Below are 20,013 nucleotides of genomic sequence, written 5' to 3'. Positions count from 1 at the left end.
TCTGGGGTCTTGGTACTCACTCAGTGGACAGGTCAGGGACAGTGGGCAGATGGGGGAGAGAACAGAGGACAGTCAGTGGCATCCAGCCACACCGTCCCCCTCTGCTGGGGGCCCAGGGTGCAAGCTGACGCCCTCCAGGGCTCTGGCTGTGGTCCCACAGGGCTGGGAGGAGACTCCGGAGAAGCCCTTTAGGCCAGGGTTTCCCGAGCTTGTCTGCCAAGAGCTCCATCCCTCCTGCCCTTCTGACTTGCTTTGCAAACACTTTGGTCAAGCAAGAAAAATGGTCCAGATGAAGAAACCACCAAGAGCCAAAGCACTATAGCACTGGGCCAGCCAGAGCTGGTGTGGCCACCCTGGACTGATGAAAGCCTGGCCCGGACGGAGCCATCTGCCCTCCTGATGGGCCCCAGCCACCTCTCGGGTCACTGTGGGGTTTCTGTTGGGCTTCCTCACCCCCCGCCCCTCAGCTGTGGTGCCTCTTAAGTGTATTCCTTGCCACAGGTGACAGCCCTATTTTCACTAATTGAAGCTCCTGCAAATCAATGATCAGTGGGCAGTATCACGGTGCGACTGGTGTCTGGGCCTGGGGTGGCTCCCTGGGCTCTGCTCTGCCGTGCCCCTCACTCTCAGGCTCCTCGTGGCGGGCGAGGGCTGCCAGCAGGTCCAGGACACAGAGCAGCTCTGGCTCTCATCCTTGAATTCACTCTGATTTGATTGACAGTCCCCACCGAGCCAGTCACTGCAGCTGTGGGCATCGAACGTCTTGTCTCTCCAGGACCCCTGAACACAAGTACACGGAGGCTCCCAGGGAAGGGGGCGGGGGTGGGGAGACTCTCCACTGCTGCCTTCACAGACACCAGCTGGGCCCCCAGCAGACAGTAGGGAACCAACACCGTCTCTCCCCCAGCTCTGGGCCACCTCCCCAGAAGCACATTCTCGGCACACTTCCTGGGATGCAGCAGAGCCAAGGACTCTCTGGTCCCTGGGGACATCATTCTCTGGATGAACCTGTGGCTCTTGTCACTGCCTCGTGAGGTCACCACACCTCCTTGGGGCCCGCAGCCAGTGAATCTCTGGCTCCCATACCCCCACCCCCCATGGTTCTGACACTTTATCTGACCCCTCCCCCAAATCTTTAGGTTCCTGGGAACACGACACAGGTTGGAGGTGAAAACCGACCAGAGGACACAAAAATGACCAACTATGGCCATCAAGCCCTGCAGCTTTCAGAGGAGCTCCCTCCTGGGGTCTCCTTCTCAGACACCACAATATACCCCCTCTGGGCAAGGTTTTCCCCAGCTGGTAGGCTGCCAGAAATGCTGGGCGAATGGCTTAGAGACCCATGAAGTCCAGTCACCTGGCCCACTGCGGTCTCTCCCAGGAGGCCTGTGGGCCTCGTACCAATGGGATGCAGCTGGCTTGCCCCCACACACCTGCACCTGCAGTGAGGACGTCAGGAGGTCTTCCCTCCCAGACCTGACTCACCCCCCACCTCCAAGAGCACGCAGAGCACAATGGCCAGGTCCGAAACCCACACACCCTGTCTCCCAGAGGAAGAAGGAGAGCATGGACTGTGGCAAAACAATTTTATTGTTTAAAAAATAAATGTTACATTTGACATACAAAAAGTCTTTTTAAAAACTCCATTCTGAATGTGTCTCATGGTCTGAGACATCTTTGAGTGTTCACCACTTCCATAAAAACCAGGGGCAGTTTCTCTGCGTGAGAAAACAAGGCACATTCCTGCTGCCTGGCAGAGAGCAGTTTTCATGCCTACTGTCGCCCGGCCACATAAGGGACATGGTCTCTCTGAGAAAGGAGCTTCCCTGTCTCTCTGCTCGCTAGCAGCCCAGGATGGAGTGTCCCAGCATGGGACAGAGAAGGCCCGGACACGGCCCTGATTATAACAGACCCTGGTTTCCACACTGGCCGCCCCCACACCGCCACACCCCTGTCTAGGTCTCCTGCCGGCACCGGACCAGCACGGCCTTCCGGCTGAAGGCTCTGCACTCAGGCCGGGGCAGCACCACCCTCGGGCCCAGTGGAGGCCCTGCTGGTTGTGGGGCCTGGAGGAGCAGACTGCACAGGTCACACCTCAGACAGCTGGATGCACCCTGGGCCCTGGTCTGGAGCTAACCCAGGGTCCTTTCCTTTCCCAGTTATGTATCTTGTGACATGTTCTAACTGACCTTCCTAGACTTCCGTAGCGGTAAGGCTAAAGACCCAAACTGACAAATTTATGTAGTGTCTGTTTGCACTTCCACTTTCAAAGCAAACGACTAGCCAATATGCTCCACTGGGCTCTGAGCAAATGCAAACATGTTTACCTGGCCCTACACCCGAGGGACAGAAGAGATGCAGAGACGCGCTGTAAAGCACCTGAGAGCAGGGCAAGAGGCTTAGACAAAGACCATCCTTGGGAATCAACAAACAAGTGGAAGCGTAATTCACCTAGACCTACGCCCTATCTCACCTTCAGGTCACACACAAATGCAACCCCAGGGATCTGCTTTGCAAACAGAAGCGACCAGAAGCTGGCTGGGGAGGTAGGTTCCCTGGTGTGCTATAATTTCAGAAAGGCCTCAAATCCTGCCACTTCTGTCTCATGCTGGTGACAGTGCTAATGAACTTGTACCTCATTTAGTGATGAGCTGTGGAAGTCGTGCTCAAAGACCACCCAGAGCTGTTGGCTGGGCAGGGGGGAGGGGAGGGAGGCCAGAGCATCGCCTCTAGGGAAGACATCTGCTCCTGTGCATCCCCAGAAAACATGCTGGCCTGGGTTCCCACTTGCTCCACCTGGTGGAGACCTGTGTGGAGCGAAGGCTGCTCTGAACTGGGGCAGTGATCTGCTCTAGTGCTGATAGGGCACCCAGGGACTGTGGCTTCGTACTGAGACTGCACAGTGTGGGGCACAGGGCACCCCATAGCCAGAAACACAAGATGAACGCTGGGCCGCAGAGCCTGTGGCTTGGGTGACCTGCCGGTGAGCCGAGGGAAGAGAAGGCAGGCAGGACCCACGCGGGAACCAATCCACGCTTGCAACCAGGCGACACCCGTTGCTAGAATTCAAATGCCCAGAGCCTCTGAGAACTGGGAGAACCAACTGAGCCCATTTTCCCCGTTTATCTGCCTAGACACCCCCTCAGGTTCCCATCGGCTGCCAGATGCTGGTTAGGCTGGCGGAAGTTCCCTCTTCCTCGAGGGGAGGTCACCTGAACAAAGCGAGCAGCCCCCCAGGTGCCACCAGCATGGGCTGCAGACTGTGGCCCATGGGCCCAGCAGAGCAGTGGTGGGAGGTATAGGAGGGGTGCAAGCAACAAGGGCTTCAGGTCAGGATGCTGACAGCAGTGGACGGCCTGACACAGGTCTGGTGACACGGGGGTGGGGGGTGGGCAGCAGCCCTCTTCAGGCCCTTGCCCCCCTGGGGTCTACCTTTCGAGGGGCGGGCAGCTGCAGATGGTGCTGGCAGGCCATCACGGGCATTACCAGTCTTTCCTGTGCCTGGTTCATTTGAGAACATGCTGCCAGGCAGCTTCTCTACAAGTGGAGTAAGTTCTGCAGGGTCCTGTCTGCTCAGGATAAAAGCCTAACTTGATACAACTGATGCTGAGTCTGCTTATGTGAGGCTGCGTGTATTTTTGTTGGAAAAAAAAAATTTTTTTTTGTTCCTGAAAACTAAATTGCGGGAAACCGCCCCTTAAGGTCTGGTGGAAGCTTCTTCCCTCCTCTGTCACACTGCCCTCAGCTCTGTACAAACGGGGAAGGAGGGAGCAAGGCAGAGCAGGAGTAAGCTCTGGGCCTGGGGCCAGAAGCCTGTACTTGGGGGAGGACGCCCCAGAGGGGCATCCTGAACCATCAGTTCGCTGGCAGAGAGCTTTGATTCTTCGCACCTGGAGGCCCAAGAGCGGGAATAAAGCACTGTCTGCAGAGAAACAAGCAGCAGGAAGGTCAACAAGGCACCATTTTTTCACTTGCTTAGCAGGAAACTGCTCCCAGATCAGAACCACAATCTAGTTTACAACAGCCTGGAAAGTCCCTAGTTCATTCCACACAACAAATAGTACCGTGCTTGCTCTAGAGATGCTCATTTGCTGTGGAGGGGCCCTGGGCCTCTTCCAGGACCCCAAGGGCATGCAGGCTTGCGACCACCTCGGAAGCGCCCCTTTGAGCAACAAGAGCCCCCTGGGAAGGAGGGGGCAGGACAGGGCTGGCACCCAGGCCTGCTGTCAACAGACAGGTTCAGGTTCAGGTTCAAAGTCATCCAGAAAAAAGACTGCACCCCTTTCCTCAGGGTTGGCTGAGAGGGTAGATGAGACCAAGTGAGCAGGGCAAGCAGGGTGTGAAGCCCCAGGCCTGGTCCTCTTCACTCCCCAGATGAAGGCTCCTCTGCCGGCCACGCCGGGAGGGCCGGGGCGGTGCAAGAGCGCCCCCACGCGGCCACAGGTGGCACCACCCGGCCTGCAACCACCTGCGTCCCCTCAGGAGCACGGCCCACCAGATGCAAAAACAAAAACAAAAAAACAAACCAAAAAACCCTAAAATGTGGACCCCCAGAGAGAAAGAGAGAGACAGACATCCAGACCCAGCAGTGAGGTTCCGCTTTTCTGAGGTTAGCTCTCTTGGTGTAAGGAGATGTCCTGTCCAGACGGGTCATAAGAGGCCAGGGACTTTTAACACCAGTGCCTTTCACATAGAGAACCCCCACTCGGGCACCCAATTCACATGCACGCATCTCAAATGAAAGCCAGAATTCTTTGAAATCCATTGCCTTGAAGAAAGTGTAAACAATCAAAAGCAGAGAAATACACTTTGCGATGCTCCTTCTCACGAAAGCCCTCGGGGTGACACCAACACCTGACACAAAGTGTGACTTTACAACAAGAGAGCAGTCACACAGAATGATTGGTCTTATTCCTTTACGGTAATGTCTGGGGAGCATGATGTGGGAAGTTGAAATAATAATTAGTGAGAATATTTTTAAAAAGATTTTCAGAGGGACCCTCCACACACTAGTACTGGCCCAGCACTAATCAAGAACAGAGGACCCAACCCGCTCCAAACAGAAGCTATCTATTTGTTCCCTAGGTGGTCAGCAGTGTTGGCAGTGACATGAGAGGTGGCAGGAGGGGCCAGCAGATAGCAAGTAGGCAGGCTCCGTGTCCCCGAGGGGTAGCGAGGAAGGTAGACTGCCACTTGTCCCCCGAAGGCTGCAAACTGGCCACATTCCTGAGAAGCTGGTGGGCAGCCAGTGCGGCCTAGGAGCCGCCTGGCCTGTGGAGGAGGCCTGGCTCCTGTCTGGGCAGATCAGAGCACCTGGACGGTCTGGACCACTGACATCACATCTCTCCCCACAAATGATGTGTCCCATCACAGAAAGACTTAACCGAATTTCCTGGTAAAGTGAGAGGGTATACTGAGAGTATACACCCACCGGAAGTCCCCTGAGGTGCAAAGGACCCTCTTGATTGAGGGACCCCTGGAATGGCCGAATCGTCTATGCCCACTGCGTATCACGAGGGGGTTGGCTAGAGAAGGGGGAGTGGGGAGGGGCCTCCCCCGCGCAGAGCTGTTCATCTACTGAGAAAGGAAGCTCCAAATACCAGTTGTGAGATTTCTGGGACCTTTTAACTTCCTAGTTATCTGTTGCTGTGTTACTACTACCATCCTTCATCTGTCTGAGAGTCAGCACAGGGACAGAGCAGGAGGCAGCCACAAAGAGGCCAGGACAGTAGACTAAATGTCAAAGTCTCAGAAAGAAGGGAATAGATGGGAGAAATAGGGATTCAGCCAACTCAAGGTCTCTGAACAGTTTCTAGCACCCTGCTTTGCATGGGCTCTGGCCTGATGAACACCTGTGCTCCCTTCTATCATCCATATTTTTCTTTTGCACAGGGGCCTGTTCAAGGATCACCCCTTCCAGGAAGCCTTCTCTAATTAACCCTAGCCATCGTATTGCTATTGAAGTTGGGAGCTTTCACAGTGTTCTATTTGTGCTGGCTGGTATTAATGCGTAACTGCTACAGCTATGTTCTTAAGGGGGCTACTTCTCTCCTAACTTGGACTGGAAGTTCTCAAGAGCAGAGACTCCACTTCTTATGTCTGTGCCTACCCACCACAACTAGATACAGACTGTCAAAGGGATTGGGATAAGGCCTCATCCTTTCCTCTCTGGGGCTTAACCCTGAGGCATCGGGTTCCAGAGAGCCGGGGCAGGTGGTGGGATGAAGAGGAAGGGGGCAGTACAGGGGAAAGCAAGCATGGGAGTGAGCAAAGGCCAAAGGCACCATCACCCCAAAAATGCCTCATAGTCCATATACCAAACCAGCTGGCCAGAACTAGGCAGGACACCTGAAATGGGCCACTTCTTGGGCTCATGGCCTGCGCGGCTCACCAGCATCGTGATCTCACGCTTCACTCTGCCCATGACCAGGACTGCCACCTTCCTGGCACGGTTGATGAGGGGCAGGCTAAGGCTCATGCGCTGGTGTGGCTTGTAGGGGCTCCTGGTCAGCACTACTGGCTGTGTGCCATCCAGGCCAGCAGGGGACTGTGGGAAGAGGGAGGCTGTGTGCCCGTCCGTGCCCATGCCCAGCAGCACCAGGTCAAAGCTGCTGTTGGTCACCAGGGCTGAGATCTCGCTGGCATACATCTGGGCCCCCTGGTCCTCCTCAGCACAGAGCCGCTGGTGCAGATGCACAGGCATGGGGTGGATATTGTAGTAGGGGACCCTGATGTACCGCAGCAGGTGAGCCTGCAGGCCCTGGAAGTTTGACTCAGGATCCCAAAGTGGGACACAGCGCTCATCCACCAGCCACAGATGCGTCTGGGCCCAGGGGAAGCCAAAGTGCCCAGTGGCCAGCTGCTCCAACAGGGGCACAGGGCTTGAGCCACCAGAGAGTGCCAGATGGAACTCGCCAAACCGCCGTACGGCCCGCACAGCTGTGGCCTCGATGTCATCGGCCAGCTTAGAGATCAGCTCCTCAGGCCAGGCCGAGATCAGGGGGCTTTCCCGGTACTTGGCCGTAAGAACCTGGAAGTTACTGGGCATTGGAGCAGAACCTGGCCCAGGCACCAGCTGCTCCAGCTGCTGCTGGCAAAAGCGCAGCTGGGCGCCACTGAACTCAAAGTCCAACAGGAACCCATTCTCAGCTCCTCCTGGGTAGAGGCGTGGGACCTCGTGGGCCAGGCTGTCCAGCAAGGGCGTCCAGAAGACCCAGGAGGCCAGCAAGTTCTCCGTGGTGATGAAGGAGTCCTTTCGGCCATGGAAGATATGAGATATGAGGACAGAATAGGCATCCTGCTCCCTCACGGGGCTGTAGGCATAGTAATCAGAGATAGGGCGGCCGAAAAGGTGGAGCCCGGGTCGGCCCTCCACTTCCTTCCAGCTCTTGGAGGGCAGGGAGGGTCTGAACAGGTTCCGACTGACCAGCACGGCAGGGCTGCCCAGCTCACCATGTCCAATGTAGAAGATGATCTGTCGAGGCAGGCACTGGCTCTGGTCCACCACCCAGCGCTTCTCGTTCTGGGCACAGTAAGCCTGGTTCCTAAACAAGATCCGAATGTAGCCCACTCTCTCATCCAAGGCTTTGCCAGACATCAAGATGAAAGGGACGCCCTCCCAGCGAAGGTTGTCCACGTGAACAAGGATGCCTGAGATGACAGGGGACAGTGGAGGTGACATTCAGGCACAGAGAACCCAGGACTTCCAGTGCACCTGCCTTCCCTTCTTTACCACCCCACCAACCTTTCTCCTCTCTGAATGGAGCACCCCTGGATGCTATGCTCATCCTTTCTAGCATCTTCTCCCCCAAGCCAGTCCTCAAAATCTAGCCTCTAGGCAACCTCAGATGCCCACCTCTGTGAGGCACCTTAAGAGTCCTGGCCTCCCCCAGTCCCAAGCAAAGAAAACTGAAGTCTTATGGTGGAGGCATTTCTGACTCTTGGTCGGGGGAGGAGGATCCTTGAGAACCCAGATGCGCATGAGGCAAGGCCAGACAGCAGAGAAGAGGTGGGCTGGGGTTCTGAGCCAACAGCAGGGTGGGGTGCACGTACGGGGGCTGCAGTGGGAGGGGGGCAGGCACCAAAGTGGTGGAAGCCAGTGGCTGAGGGCACACCTGATTTGGGTTCCAAGCCTGGTTTTTCCATGTACTATCTGTGCCTAACCTTGGGCAAGTTTCTGAACTTCACTGAGCCTCTGGTTTCCTGACCTCTGGATGGGGGTAGCAATCATGGCTGCATCACGGATCTGTGCACCTGAGGATTATATAAGGTAGCGTATATCAAGTGCCTGGCATGTCGGAAGTGCCCCATAAACAGTCACTGCTTTTGTAGTAGAGTTTATTATCTGCAGCCTTAGGGAGTCAGCCCTTTCCAGGAACGCTCTGGGCCTAGGGAAGTGTCCATAGGATGGCTCGAGAGGACATTTGTCTGAGCAGCAGGGTGACTGCCTCCTGGCAATGCTGTGGGCTGTGGCCAGACAGGTGGATAACCTCACTGGGGGGCTGGATATAAGCGGGAGCCAGGTCTGAACCCGGCTCAGAGAGCTCTGGAAGTGTGTGTGGATGTGGACTGAACTGAGACCATCACTGGGGTGTCCTTTACCAAGAACGACCCAAAAGGTGACCTACTGCTGAAAGACGGTGGAAGGCCAGAGAGGCAAAGGACTTTCCTCCTTGGTGATGAGCACCCCCGTGAATATCCCTCCTGAGGTCTCTTCCAACCCAAACCAAAGGGTGTCTGGCCTTGGAAGGCTGTGGCCCCAGAGCCCACCTGCGAAGGTTGGCGTCAGGCTGTAGAAGCTGTCTGGCTTTTGCTGCTCTCTGCGCACCTGCCTGCTGTACGCCTGGTACTGGCCCAGGACAGCACTGCCCTTCTGCAGGCCCCGCAGAGCCTGGAAGGCCTGCAGCTTGTGCTGCAGCACAGCCTTGGAGCTGCTGATGTTGTAGGGTAGCTCCATAGCCACGAGGGTGAGGACCTCTGTCAGGTGGTTCTGGAGCACATCTCGGATGACACCATACTCCTCATAGAAGCTGGTGCGGCCTGCGCGGGAGGAGGAGGGGAGGCAGAGGCTGTCAAAGACTGGCAACATGCCCAACTTCCCCGAGAAACACCTGGACCCCCGCCCTGCACCCCTGCCCTGCCCGCCCACCCTGCAGCTGGAGTCCTCATCCCTCAGAGAGCTTATAAAAATGACTTATGTCAGAGCAAACCATTTTTTTTTAATATATGAAGTTTTTTTTTTTTTAAGATTTTATTTATTTATTCATGAGAGACACAGAAACATAGGTAGAGGGAGAAGCAGGCTCCATGCAAGGAGCTCAACGCAGGACTCCATCCCAGGACCCCAGGATCACGCCCCGGGCCAAAGGCAGGCGCTAAAGGGATCCCGAAGTTTTTTTTTGTTTGTTTGTTTTTTTAATTTATTGATTTGAAAGAGAGAGCGAGAGAAAGCATGAAGGGGGGAGGGTCAGAGGGAGAAGCAGACTCCCTGCTGAGCGGGGAGCCTGATGCAGATGGGGTTCCATCCCAGGATCCTGGGATCATGACCTGAGCTGAAGGCAGACACTTAATCATCTGAGCCACCTAGACACCCCAGAGCAAACCTCAACAAAAGAAGGAAGGAGAGTGCCTGAGCATTTTAAGTGAAGCTGTCAAACTCCTTGGCCCTTCCTAAGAATCTGCGTGGGGAAGGGTCTTGTCCCAGCAAAGGCCAGAGGGCATTTATTTGCAGATGGGTGGCCAGACTCCTGCTCTCCTCAGGAATTGGTGGGTGGGTGTGGTGCCAGAGAAGGAGGTGGCATTATGGTGAGGGCCTGGGCTCTAGGGTCCCACTGCCACTTAGTACTGTGTGATTCTAGGCATTCCCTGACTTCTGGGTCTGTTTTCGCACCCTGCCATTAAATGGGCTAATAACCACCAGCCCATTACTAAGGGCACAGCTGAACCAGGCAGTGTGCAGGTGCGAGGGCCCTGCCCTTGGCTTTCAGTGAGAGGGAGAGAAAACAAAGTAAGTCAGCAAAGAAATTACAGGGGCACCTGGCTGCCTCAGTCATTTGGGTGTCTGACTCTTGGTATCAACTCAAGTCTTAATCTCAGGGTCATGGGTCCAAGCCCTGCATTGGGCTCTATGCTGGATGCAGAGCTGACTTAAAAAAATAAAAAAGAAATTACAGACAGAGTGAGAAGAGGGCCTGAGGACTCCAGAGTGAGCTGCAAAAAAAACAGGGAAAGATGATAAAGGAGCCTTCAGATGCACACACCCCGAGGCAGGAAAGAGCTCGGCTGTGATGGTCTACAGGAAGGTGAGCAGGGCTGGCAGTACCAGCAGTACCAGCTTCTACCTTCAGAGGAAGCCAGCGGAGAATCTGAGGCAGGGAAAGACGAGATCTGGTGCGCATTCAGAACAGATTCCAGACCACTGTGGGGAGAATGGATGCAGAAACAACAAGCCCACGGCAGAGGCCACACAGTTGCTCAGCAGAGTGGCAACCAGGCTGGAGTTGACGTGGCAGCAGAAAAGCCAGAGGGAGTGGATGATTTGTTACAGGATCAGAAGTGACTGGGCTTGCTGCACACTGGTGGCAAGCCTAAGCCCAAGGTGGGGGCCAAAGGTAACTTCTAGAACTGAGGCCTAAGCAAAGAATGGGCAATGGGAAGGCCCCACTGGGAGAGGAGCAGTTTGACGGAGGGGAAATCATGAGGTCCGTTTTGTATATGTTTAAGTGTAAGACCCCCAGATGCAGACACCAGCTTGGCAGGAGGGCAGGGTCCTGCAAGGGTAGAGGAGAGTAGCACAGAAGACATTGAGCAGAGAGCCCCGCCACAGCAGCTAGGTGCTCACTGTACCCCTTCCGCTCACACACACACACGGGGTCCTGCACGGCAGCCACCACCATTACCCCTGCTGCACACCAGATGGAAGCACTGAATGTCTAGGGCCAGCACATGCAACACTACACCACACCCTCTAGAACTCAGGGCGAGGTCTGATGATCAGCGACTCAAATACATACAAGCCCACAGTCTCACAGCCTGGGCTTCAAATGCACAACACCTCACAGGGCATAGTTCATACTCCACCCACCTGCCGACACCCAGCCAATCCAGAGCCTTATAGAAAAGGCCTGACATCATGACAGGAGGAGCAATCATCTGTCAAAGGCTTCATGTGAGTGAGCTGGAACTTGGGATTGGGTCTTCACCCACTAACATCTACCTGTCCTGCAGGTCCCTGCTTCTAGAGGGTTTCACTGACCCCTTGGCCTGCACTCCTTGGGGGCCCTGTCTTCTGCAAGCCCAGGTGAATGACTCAGTGCCCGCTCGTCCCTCTCCCTGCCACACCTGAATCTGGAGCAGGTGAGTAGGAGCTCACCTGTCTGCCCACTGCTGTGTGCCCTGTGCCGGCCACAGCCCCATGACCATACCATGGGACCCTGGACAGCAGAGAACATGAACATCCATGCTCACAGAAACACAATGTCGAGAGAAAAACATGCTTGCTTTGATAACATAAAAATTAATTTTGAAAATAGGATATAAGATGAACTGTATACATAGAACTCCAATAAATGAAAAACACAACTGGAAATTAGAAATGCAATGAATGGGTTTTATGAATTAGAAACAGTAGAAAAGAGTCAGCCAACAGAAGACACAACTGAAGAGATTATCCTGTATGCAGGATAGAGAGACAAAAAGACCCACACTCTCTCACTCAGACACACACACAGGCACATGCATGCACACGCAGTATGTCTCCTCTTCAAAACTAAACAACATATTGTCTTGGGAATCAGACCTACACAGAAACAATCAAGAGCAGCAAGGGAGTAACTGAACCAAAATCTGGAATAGTAAAGGAGAGGAAATGGGACAGAATTTGGGGAAGGACACAAAGAGCTCTTTTTATTTTTTTATTTTTTTATTTTTTTTTAAGAAGCTCTTTTTAAACAATGCTTGCTGGGTACACTGGTGTTTGTTATATCACACTTCTTCACATCCTATACACATTTAGTAAGAATTCTTTTTTATCTAGTCAATATTTAATTCAAACAAGCAAAAACAAGTGGTCCCTAGTTTAGACCTGCTTAGCCTCACATGCTCCCTTCCAGGGGCCACGCAGGGTCCCCGGCACCAGTCCGAACCACCTGCCCCAACCAAGCCTGCGGTGCTCGGTCACGCCAGCTGGATGGCGAGCAGGACCAGCCACGACTAGCAGAATGTGCCCTGAATTCAGCCCAAGATGCCAGGCCTGGGAGCACCCGGCTTGTGGGGCAAGAAGTGGAGCCAGGAGCCCGCTTGCAGGAAGGCACCTTTGTGCTCAGTAGTGGGAGTCTGACTCTCTTATTCTCAGCCAGAAATTAGGGTACAGCTCTGGCCAGTCATGCTAAACCCTCGAAGAGCTGGACAATCAGCTCAGCGGGGCCAGCCAAAATGCCAAAAGCACCCCTGTCCCCGCTCCATGGAAACAATGCCTGAGCTCCCCTAGCCCCACAGAGTTCTGGTCTTCAAGGTTCTTAGAGTATGGTTGAGAAGGCATCAAGAAAAGACAATAATTATAGTAACAGCATCTACCAGTCTATTTATTCCTCATGGTAACAATCTATAAGGAGATCTTACTTTGAAAATACAAATTTTGGTGATCCCTGGGTGGCTCAGCGGTTTAGCGCCACCTTCAGCCCGGGGCCTGATCCTGGAGACCCGGGATCAAGTCCCACATCAGGCTCCCTGCACGGAGCCTGCCTCTTCCTCTGTCTGTATCTCTGACTCTCTCTCTCTCTCTCTCTCTGTGTGTGTCTCTATGAATAAATAAAATCTTTTAAAAAATACAAATTTTAATTTTAAAAATACAAGGAAACTGAGGTTCAGAGAAGTTAGAAATAGGGCCACACAGCTCACAAAGGGGTAAATATGAATTTGAACCCAGAGCCTGCAATTCTTACCATCCCTTTTAACTTCCACCACTCCCATTTAAACAACCATACAATGGCATGAGCACCAGTGACTTGGAGTGAGAAGCTAGTGGAGCTTGGCTCTGGAAGGATGGATCTAGGTCAAAGGTTAAGGGCCCCAACACAGTTTGCCTGGTGATGGTAAGCCTGGTCTAGCAGAAGCAGCCAGTCTGTGATTCAGAATAGCAGAAATCAAGAACGGTTGGAAAGGGCCTTGGAAACTCGGCTGAGAAGTCAAGGGGCTAGTATAAGTTTTTCACCTTCACTGGTTAAACAGAACTACCGTATGATCCAGCCATTTCACTCCTATGTGCACACCCATGAGCAATGAACACATAGTCCACACAGATGCTGGTACGTGAACCTCCACGGCAGCATTATTCACGATGGCCAAAGAGCAGAAACAACCCAAATGCCTATCAACTGATGAATGGAGGGATAAAGTATGGTCTGTCCATACAACAGAATATTATTCACAATAAGAAAAGAAACACTGGTACATGCCGCAGCATGGATGCACCCCGAAACCATGCCACTGTGACAGAAGCTAAACACAAAAGGCCACCACTGTGTGATGTCATTTAGATGAAGTGTCAGGAACAGGCAGGTCCACAGAGAAATCAGGTCGTCTGCTGCATGGGGCTGGGAGGGAACATGGATGAGGATGGAGGGTACAGGGTTTCTCTTGGGGGTGATGAAAACTTTCTAAAACTGGCTGTGGTGGTGGGTGCATGACTGTGAATACACTAAAATCTCCTGGATTAAATGCTGTACATGGGGAAATTGTCTGAAATGCGAATTGAATCTCTAATAAGACTTTTTCTAGCAAGTATCAGAGCAGAAGTGGAATCACATAGGGGTGCCATGGGACAGTGGGGCTATCTCCCATCTACCTGCGAGACAAGTTTATGGAGAGCGGGCTGGTGGTGGTGTAGCAGCAAGGCAGCACTCGGGGCAAATGAGGGAAGTAACAAGGGTCACAGCAAATGCAAAGACATTGGTTGGGGAGGAGTAAAAGCTGTGTGGGAGGAGTAAAAGCTGTGTGGTGCCTGGCTAGACCTGAGAGGCCACAGGAGTCATGACCTGGAGTATGGTCTCTGGAGCCAGATGTAGGGATTCAAGTACCTGCTCTGCCACCTTTCAGCTCTGCAACCCCACGTGAGCAGCTCTCCCTCACACAAAGAAGAGGACAGTGGTGTCCCTCCCTTGCAGGGCTGCTGTGGACGTTAATGAGTTAACACATCTATCTATGGGGCTTGGAACAGTGCCTGGCACACAGGAAGCACTGGCAGGTCCTGCCTAGGATTTGTATTTTTACAGGAGCTGAAAAAGAGGGGCTACTGGCCCGGCAGCACAGAGGGCAGTCACCATCTGGAAATAAAGAAGGCAGAAAATGTAGCTCGTGTTTCAATGACAGTTTAAGTTCTAAATCTGCTGAGTCTGAAGTGGTGACATCCTGTGAACATCTCTAGAAGGCCAGTCAGAGATAGAAGACTAGAGCTTGGAGAGGCAACAGAAGTCAGAGATATACTGGATTTCATCAAATCCAAAATGCCAATCATGGTGAAAGCATCACTGGTTTACAACCACTAAGAAACAGCCAGACCATGGACTATGTCAACCACGGCACCCCATCAACAGTACATACAATTTCTGAGATGTTCAAATGTAAAATTAAAAAAAAAAAAAAAAAAAAAAGGTGTGTCCTGGAATTAGTGAATTACAGATTTAAGGGTATAAACAGGATAGTTAAAGCTTTGAGAACAGATGAATTTTTGATGAAGAGAACACAGCAGAGTCCTCAAAAGCCCTGTTATCTGTTTACTATTCATTAGTTTAGCAAATCCCTAAGTAGCCCTCTTCCTATTTTTATCCTCTTACACTCCACGGGGAGAATGCACTTCACAGATTTACTACCCGCTGTGTAAAAGAGAGCTTCCTTTATTCCTTAATTTCAAGCTTCAGGGGGTGCCTGTGTTTAGCACAGCCAGGAGACTTGTGGCCTTCCATCCCTCCTTGGTTAGCTCTGCCTTTTCACCTCTCAGGGAGAGGCCACACAGTGAAGCACAGGATGGGAAGTCATGTCAGGGGATGGGCTCTCCCAAGGATGCCAACCACTCCATTTTTTCCCTAGTCATCATGGGCTGATTTTTCCTGAAAATGATCTAACATTAACCCCTGACATCTTTTCCTACATTGAAAGGTGAGGGTTAGAAACCCACTGATGTATTAACAAGGGCAGAAAAAAACTCCACCAGGTTGGACAACTGGAAGCAAGACCCCCATAAACCTGGCTTCTAAACAGTTCAAGTTCAAGACTAACCCAAGACCATAAGATCACCAGCATGGGGATCCCTGGGTGGTGCAGCGGTTTAGCGCCTGCCTTTGGCCCAGGGCGCGATCCTGGAGACCCGGGATCGAATCCCACGTCGGGCTCCCGGTGCATGGAGCCTGCTTCTCCTTCTGCCTGTGTCTCTGCCCCCCAACCCTCTGTGTGACTATCATAAATTAAAAAAAAAAAAAAAAAAAAAAAGATCACCAGCATGGGAGACCCACTGCTCTGCCCTTTGGCTGTGCTGCCCCTCAAACTTTCATGGGGTAGTATCCCATGGAAGGCAGGAGAAGCTGTGTCCCACGTGCTTGGAGAAGACCTCCATGGGGCACCTGGCTGGCTCTGCCGGTAGAGCTTGTGACTCTTACCTCGGGATTATGAGTTTGTGCTTCAAGTTGGGTGTAGCGATTACTTAAAAAAAAGAAAGAAAGAAAGAAAGAAAGAAAAGGACCCCTACAAAGCTACCAGACTGGCAAGGACAGGAAGGACAGAGCACCCAAGGTGAGCAAAGCTGTAGGAAAAATAAGTACAAACACATATTGCACACGTTCTAGAAAACAGCCTAATGAGACGTAATAAGAGTAATAAAGTCATTTCTACCATGTGGCCTAATAATTCCACTTCAGAAGCATACTCAAAGGAAAAATATTTTTTAAGTGTTCATAAGTGTTCCAGAATGATAGTGGTTGAACAACTTTGTGAATCTATTAAAAACTATTAAACTGTATACTTTAAAAGAGTAAATTTTATGATATGTGAATTATATCTTAATTTTTAAAATTTTTTTTAAAAATTTATTTATGATAGTCACACACAGAGAGAGAGAGAGGGAGGCAGAGACACAGGCAGAGGGAGAAGCAGGCTCCATGCACCGGGAACCCGACATGGGATTTGATCTCAGGTCTCCAGGATCGCGCCCTGGGCCAAAGGCAGGCGCCAAACCGCTGCGCCACCCAGGGATCCCTATATCTTAATTTTTTAAAAGCTTGCAAAGTACTATTTAAAATGGCAAAAAGTGAGAACAGCCAAAATGCCTCATAATAGGGCAATTCATTTTCTGTGAAACAAAATCGAGCAGAAATAGAGGTTATACTTTATACAGACTGTCGATATGTGCAAGTTTAAATACATATTCAGCTATATATATGAGACAAAGAGAGATGGTATTAGGTGAAGAACAGACATGAAAGAGTATTACAGACCAGTAGGGTCCGTACATCACCCAGTATACGTCACAGAGAAGTCATGGGGAGCCCCAGAGAACTCGGTTGCTTCCTCTCCTTGACAGCTTGGAAGAACAGCATTTCTATTTGTAAAGTATTTCCACGTATGTTATTTTACCTAATCCTTAAACCAACCATGAGAGAGAGGTAATGGGGGGAGGGGTGGTTACCATCATTACACAGAGACATGCTGAGGAGGGCACCCCCTCCCCGTCGCCTCCACACTGTGGGAGATCTGGATTTTCCTGGGAAAACACAGATTTCAGAACACCACCACTGAAAGCTAGCTGTGATCCCAACCGATACCTTCAGGGAGAACTAAAAATAAAAAGCAGGGAGGGCCAAGGAGAGAGCAGGTCTGCAGGCGGGCTGGCCAGCGTGCTCTCTGGTCAGGAGGCCTGGCGGCTGCCCCAGCTCACCTTGCAGATAGTTCTGCAGGAGGGGAGCACAGCAGGCTGGACAGCAGGACAGCTGGTGCGCACCTGGGAGGACCCCGGCTGCCTTGGTCTCTGGGAGAGAGGCATGAGCTGGCCAATCTGACCCTCAGAGGTCAGCATGCACCATGCCCCTTCCCCAGTGTCCAAACAGGGACCCTCCCAGGCAGGGAGAGCTACACCATCCTCAGGGAGTCTCCCTTTCTTCCTACCAAAAAAAAAAAAAAAAACACCTTCCAGCCAGAGGGGAAAGTAGGGCAGCAAAGAGACGCAGAGACGCTACGAGCACATCCTGGCAGGAAGGCCAAGTGCCAAGGGCCTAGACAGACACTGCAGCCACGGGCACAGTGGTCAGAAACCGTGATTCTGAGGTGCCGCAGACCTTGGATCACATTCCTGCTGCACCCCTAGAAGAGAGGACAGTCCAGCCTGGACGGCTGCCCCTCAGGCCACTCATGACGCAGCCCTCCTTTCCGTGGGGCCCCTCAGGGGCCGTGATGAGAGCCAGGCGGGGTCATCCCCACATGGTGGCTCAGTGGCCCAGCCCCGGTCACTCCTGGTCCAACCCACAGTACTGCAGCTTCAGGAGACCCCTGGGCCCTGGGGTTTCTGAGGCTCTGAGAGGGGTGCCTCAGATGAAACTGAGAGGAGCGGGGGGCCCTGGGACTTGGGAGGAAGGCTCTTCTTTTCCTCCTCCACTCCTGCTCTCTCCCTCCTGCTGTGCAGTGGCCGTTGTGACACTGCAGCAGATGCCTCTGGGCCCCAGGCTGCGGCAGGGAAGGAGAGCGGCTCACACAGCCCATGGCTGCAGAGGGGGGCAGGCAGCTCTGATGTTTGGGAGGTGAGGGGAGACATCCCAACCACCCGGCTGCTCAAAAGCTCCCTCCTGGGGCCTGCAGCAGCTTGGGATCTGGCACTCAGCCAGAACTGGGCTGCTCCAGAGCTTCTCTGTGCAAGAGTCAGAGGGGCTGCACATCTGAAGCGGGCCCTGGCCAGGTGGGGGATACAGCCACCGCCCTTTGCCCTTCTGAAGCTTCACAGTCAGATTGCTGGGCTCTAAAGCCTACCTCAGAAACTTCCAGGCCATGCTCCATCTCACCGTGGCTACCCTCCTGAGAAGCACACTGAACCACAGCAAGGCATTGTGACCTCTAGTAGGAGGGCAGTCCTTCCTCCTGCCCACCTCCCATCCCCGACCCCAGGAGGAGACACAGCCCAGGCCCTGATGAGCTGGTCACAGGGCTCACTGGCCACGGAGTGGCTGCAGGGTCCCCAGCTCCTGTCCCTTCTCTCCAGCCTAGACTCAAGTATCCATAAGGGCCCCCCTGAAGGACAGTGAGGATCAGTGTTTGGGCCTCCAGAGCTACACCAGGCCACTTTCTCAGCATGCAGAGAATGCTTGTCCTTCTGGGTCCCCAAGGCCCAGGAGACAGGGATAACTCACTGTTGCCAGAGGCCCTCCTTGCTACAGGGATGAGCACAGTAGCAGGAACTCAGCCCCTGTAACCCTGGTCTGGGCCCAGGTATGCAACTAGCAGGCAAATAGGCCGACCAAGGAGATCCAACCCCCAGGACAGCTTCAGTCCCCCTGGCCATCTCTGACAGGGACAGGTGGCTGAACTAGCCCACTGACCACACACTTACTGGTTATAAGTCCCCCAGGGGCTAGTGGGTCCTCTGCCTGCCTGCCTGCTCTGTGTCTCTGTGCCTCCGGGCTGAAGCCACAGGGCCCAGAGGAGTGAAAAAGCTGTGTGCTCTGGAGCATGGCAGCAATGAGACTTTCCCCTCAAAACCCACACTCTGCAGGAAGCTGGGCCCATGCTTTGGTTCCACATAGCAACCTCCAAAGCAGAGCCACTGTGCCTTCCTTTCTTGACCTCGGCTGTCTACTGCTATCCAAACCTGAGACTCCCCTGCCTCAGGCCAGGCCTTGGCAAATAGATCTGCCCGGGCCTCGGCCCACCTTTCTATCTTGCCTTCTCCCTTCCTTTCTCCAATATCCAAAGGTACCTTTGCTGGGGTAAGCAGACTTTTAGTTTGCCTAGCCCCTGGCTCCCAAGGGATCCCACAAAAAGAAACCCTACAGATGACATCAGAAACCAAAAGGGAAATGGGGTGGGAGGCCTGGAAGGAACACAGGACAACAGTGTCAAGTGGTTAACTCCAGATGCCAGCTCTTCCCCAGCCCAGGGTGGGCACAGCAAGGACTTACTAAAAATGGGGGAGGAGTCCTGGTGTCCCAGCCCTGCTGGTGGCTGAGCCAAATCCAGGCAGAGACTGGTGCTAGCCTACAGAAGGGGTGACAGCAGCACCTTCCCATCCTCTACCCCCCACACTCTCGGCGCCAGATCTGAGGTGCATCTCTCTGCAGATGAAGCAGGAGCAAGGCCTAGCACTCACCCCCACAGGGACACAGCACAAGGAGCAAACCCATAGCCTGAGCCCCTGCTGAGGACAGGAGGGAAATATGGAGGGGGAGGGGGAGGTTCTTGAGACCCACGAAGGCTCAGTGAGTGTGGAGAGGGCTTCTGCTCTGGTATGGGCTCCTGGCTGGAGAAACCCAGCTCCTCTCTAGGCCAGCCATGCCCTCAGAGGCCTGGCTCGCGGGGCCCCTCACACTGCCTGCCTGCATCATTCATTTTGGAGTCTATACAGATATAGCCTCTCCCCCAGTGACCTGCGAGGTATCAGGGGCTGAGGCTGTGCCTCACACACTCTGCACAGCCTTGAGCTCCCCTCACACCCTCTGCATGGCCTTCAGCCCCGGATATACATTTGAAGAGGAAGGGAGGGAGGGAGGGTGGACAGAATAGCCAAGGGAAGGAGAAAGAAGAGGAGGAAAAGGCAAATGGAAGGAGACAAGACCTCCTGGACCCCCACCAGGCCCGAAGAGTCTGTGGCCCCCAATCTGCCCAGGGGCACACTGCAGGATGGGCACAGTGGCCCTGGGCACTCCAGAGCAGGCTGCACAGAGCAGCCAGCGGGATGAACAGGATGCCGTGGTGCAGAGCCTGGGTTCCAGAGCCAGACTGCACCCCAAGAACCCAGTCCTGCCACTTCCTGCTCAGTGACCT

General features: G+C 53.4%; 1 protein-coding gene across 12 annotated transcripts in view; it reads right to left on the bottom strand.

Annotated features, from left to right (window-relative positions):
* Positions 1 to 1,572: 1,572 nt before the first annotated feature.
* H6PD (hexose-6-phosphate dehydrogenase/glucose 1-dehydrogenase) overlaps positions 1,573 to 20,013 on the bottom strand; it is a 29,242-nt gene continuing 10,801 nt past the window's right edge. For all 12 annotated transcript variants that reach the window (XM_035715780.2, XM_035715783.2, XM_025427243.3 and 9 more), the window contains 2 exons: positions 8,770 to 9,039; positions 1,573 to 7,650 (listed from right to left, as the gene is read on the bottom strand). In XM_035715780.2, coding sequence (XP_035571673.1) covers positions 6,287 to 7,650; positions 8,770 to 9,039 — 1,634 coding nt within the window. In that variant the 3' untranslated portion in view covers positions 1,573 to 6,286. The remainder of the gene's footprint in view (positions 7,651 to 8,769; positions 9,040 to 20,013) is intronic.

This window comes from Canis lupus, chromosome 5 (genome assembly GCF_003254725.2).
Source record: "Canis lupus dingo isolate Sandy chromosome 5, ASM325472v2, whole genome shotgun sequence".
NCBI classification, from domain to species: Eukaryota; Metazoa; Chordata; class Mammalia; order Carnivora; family Canidae; genus Canis; species Canis lupus.
Note: the sequence above shows the minus strand (reverse complement) of the source record. Positions and strands in the feature narration are given on the sequence as shown.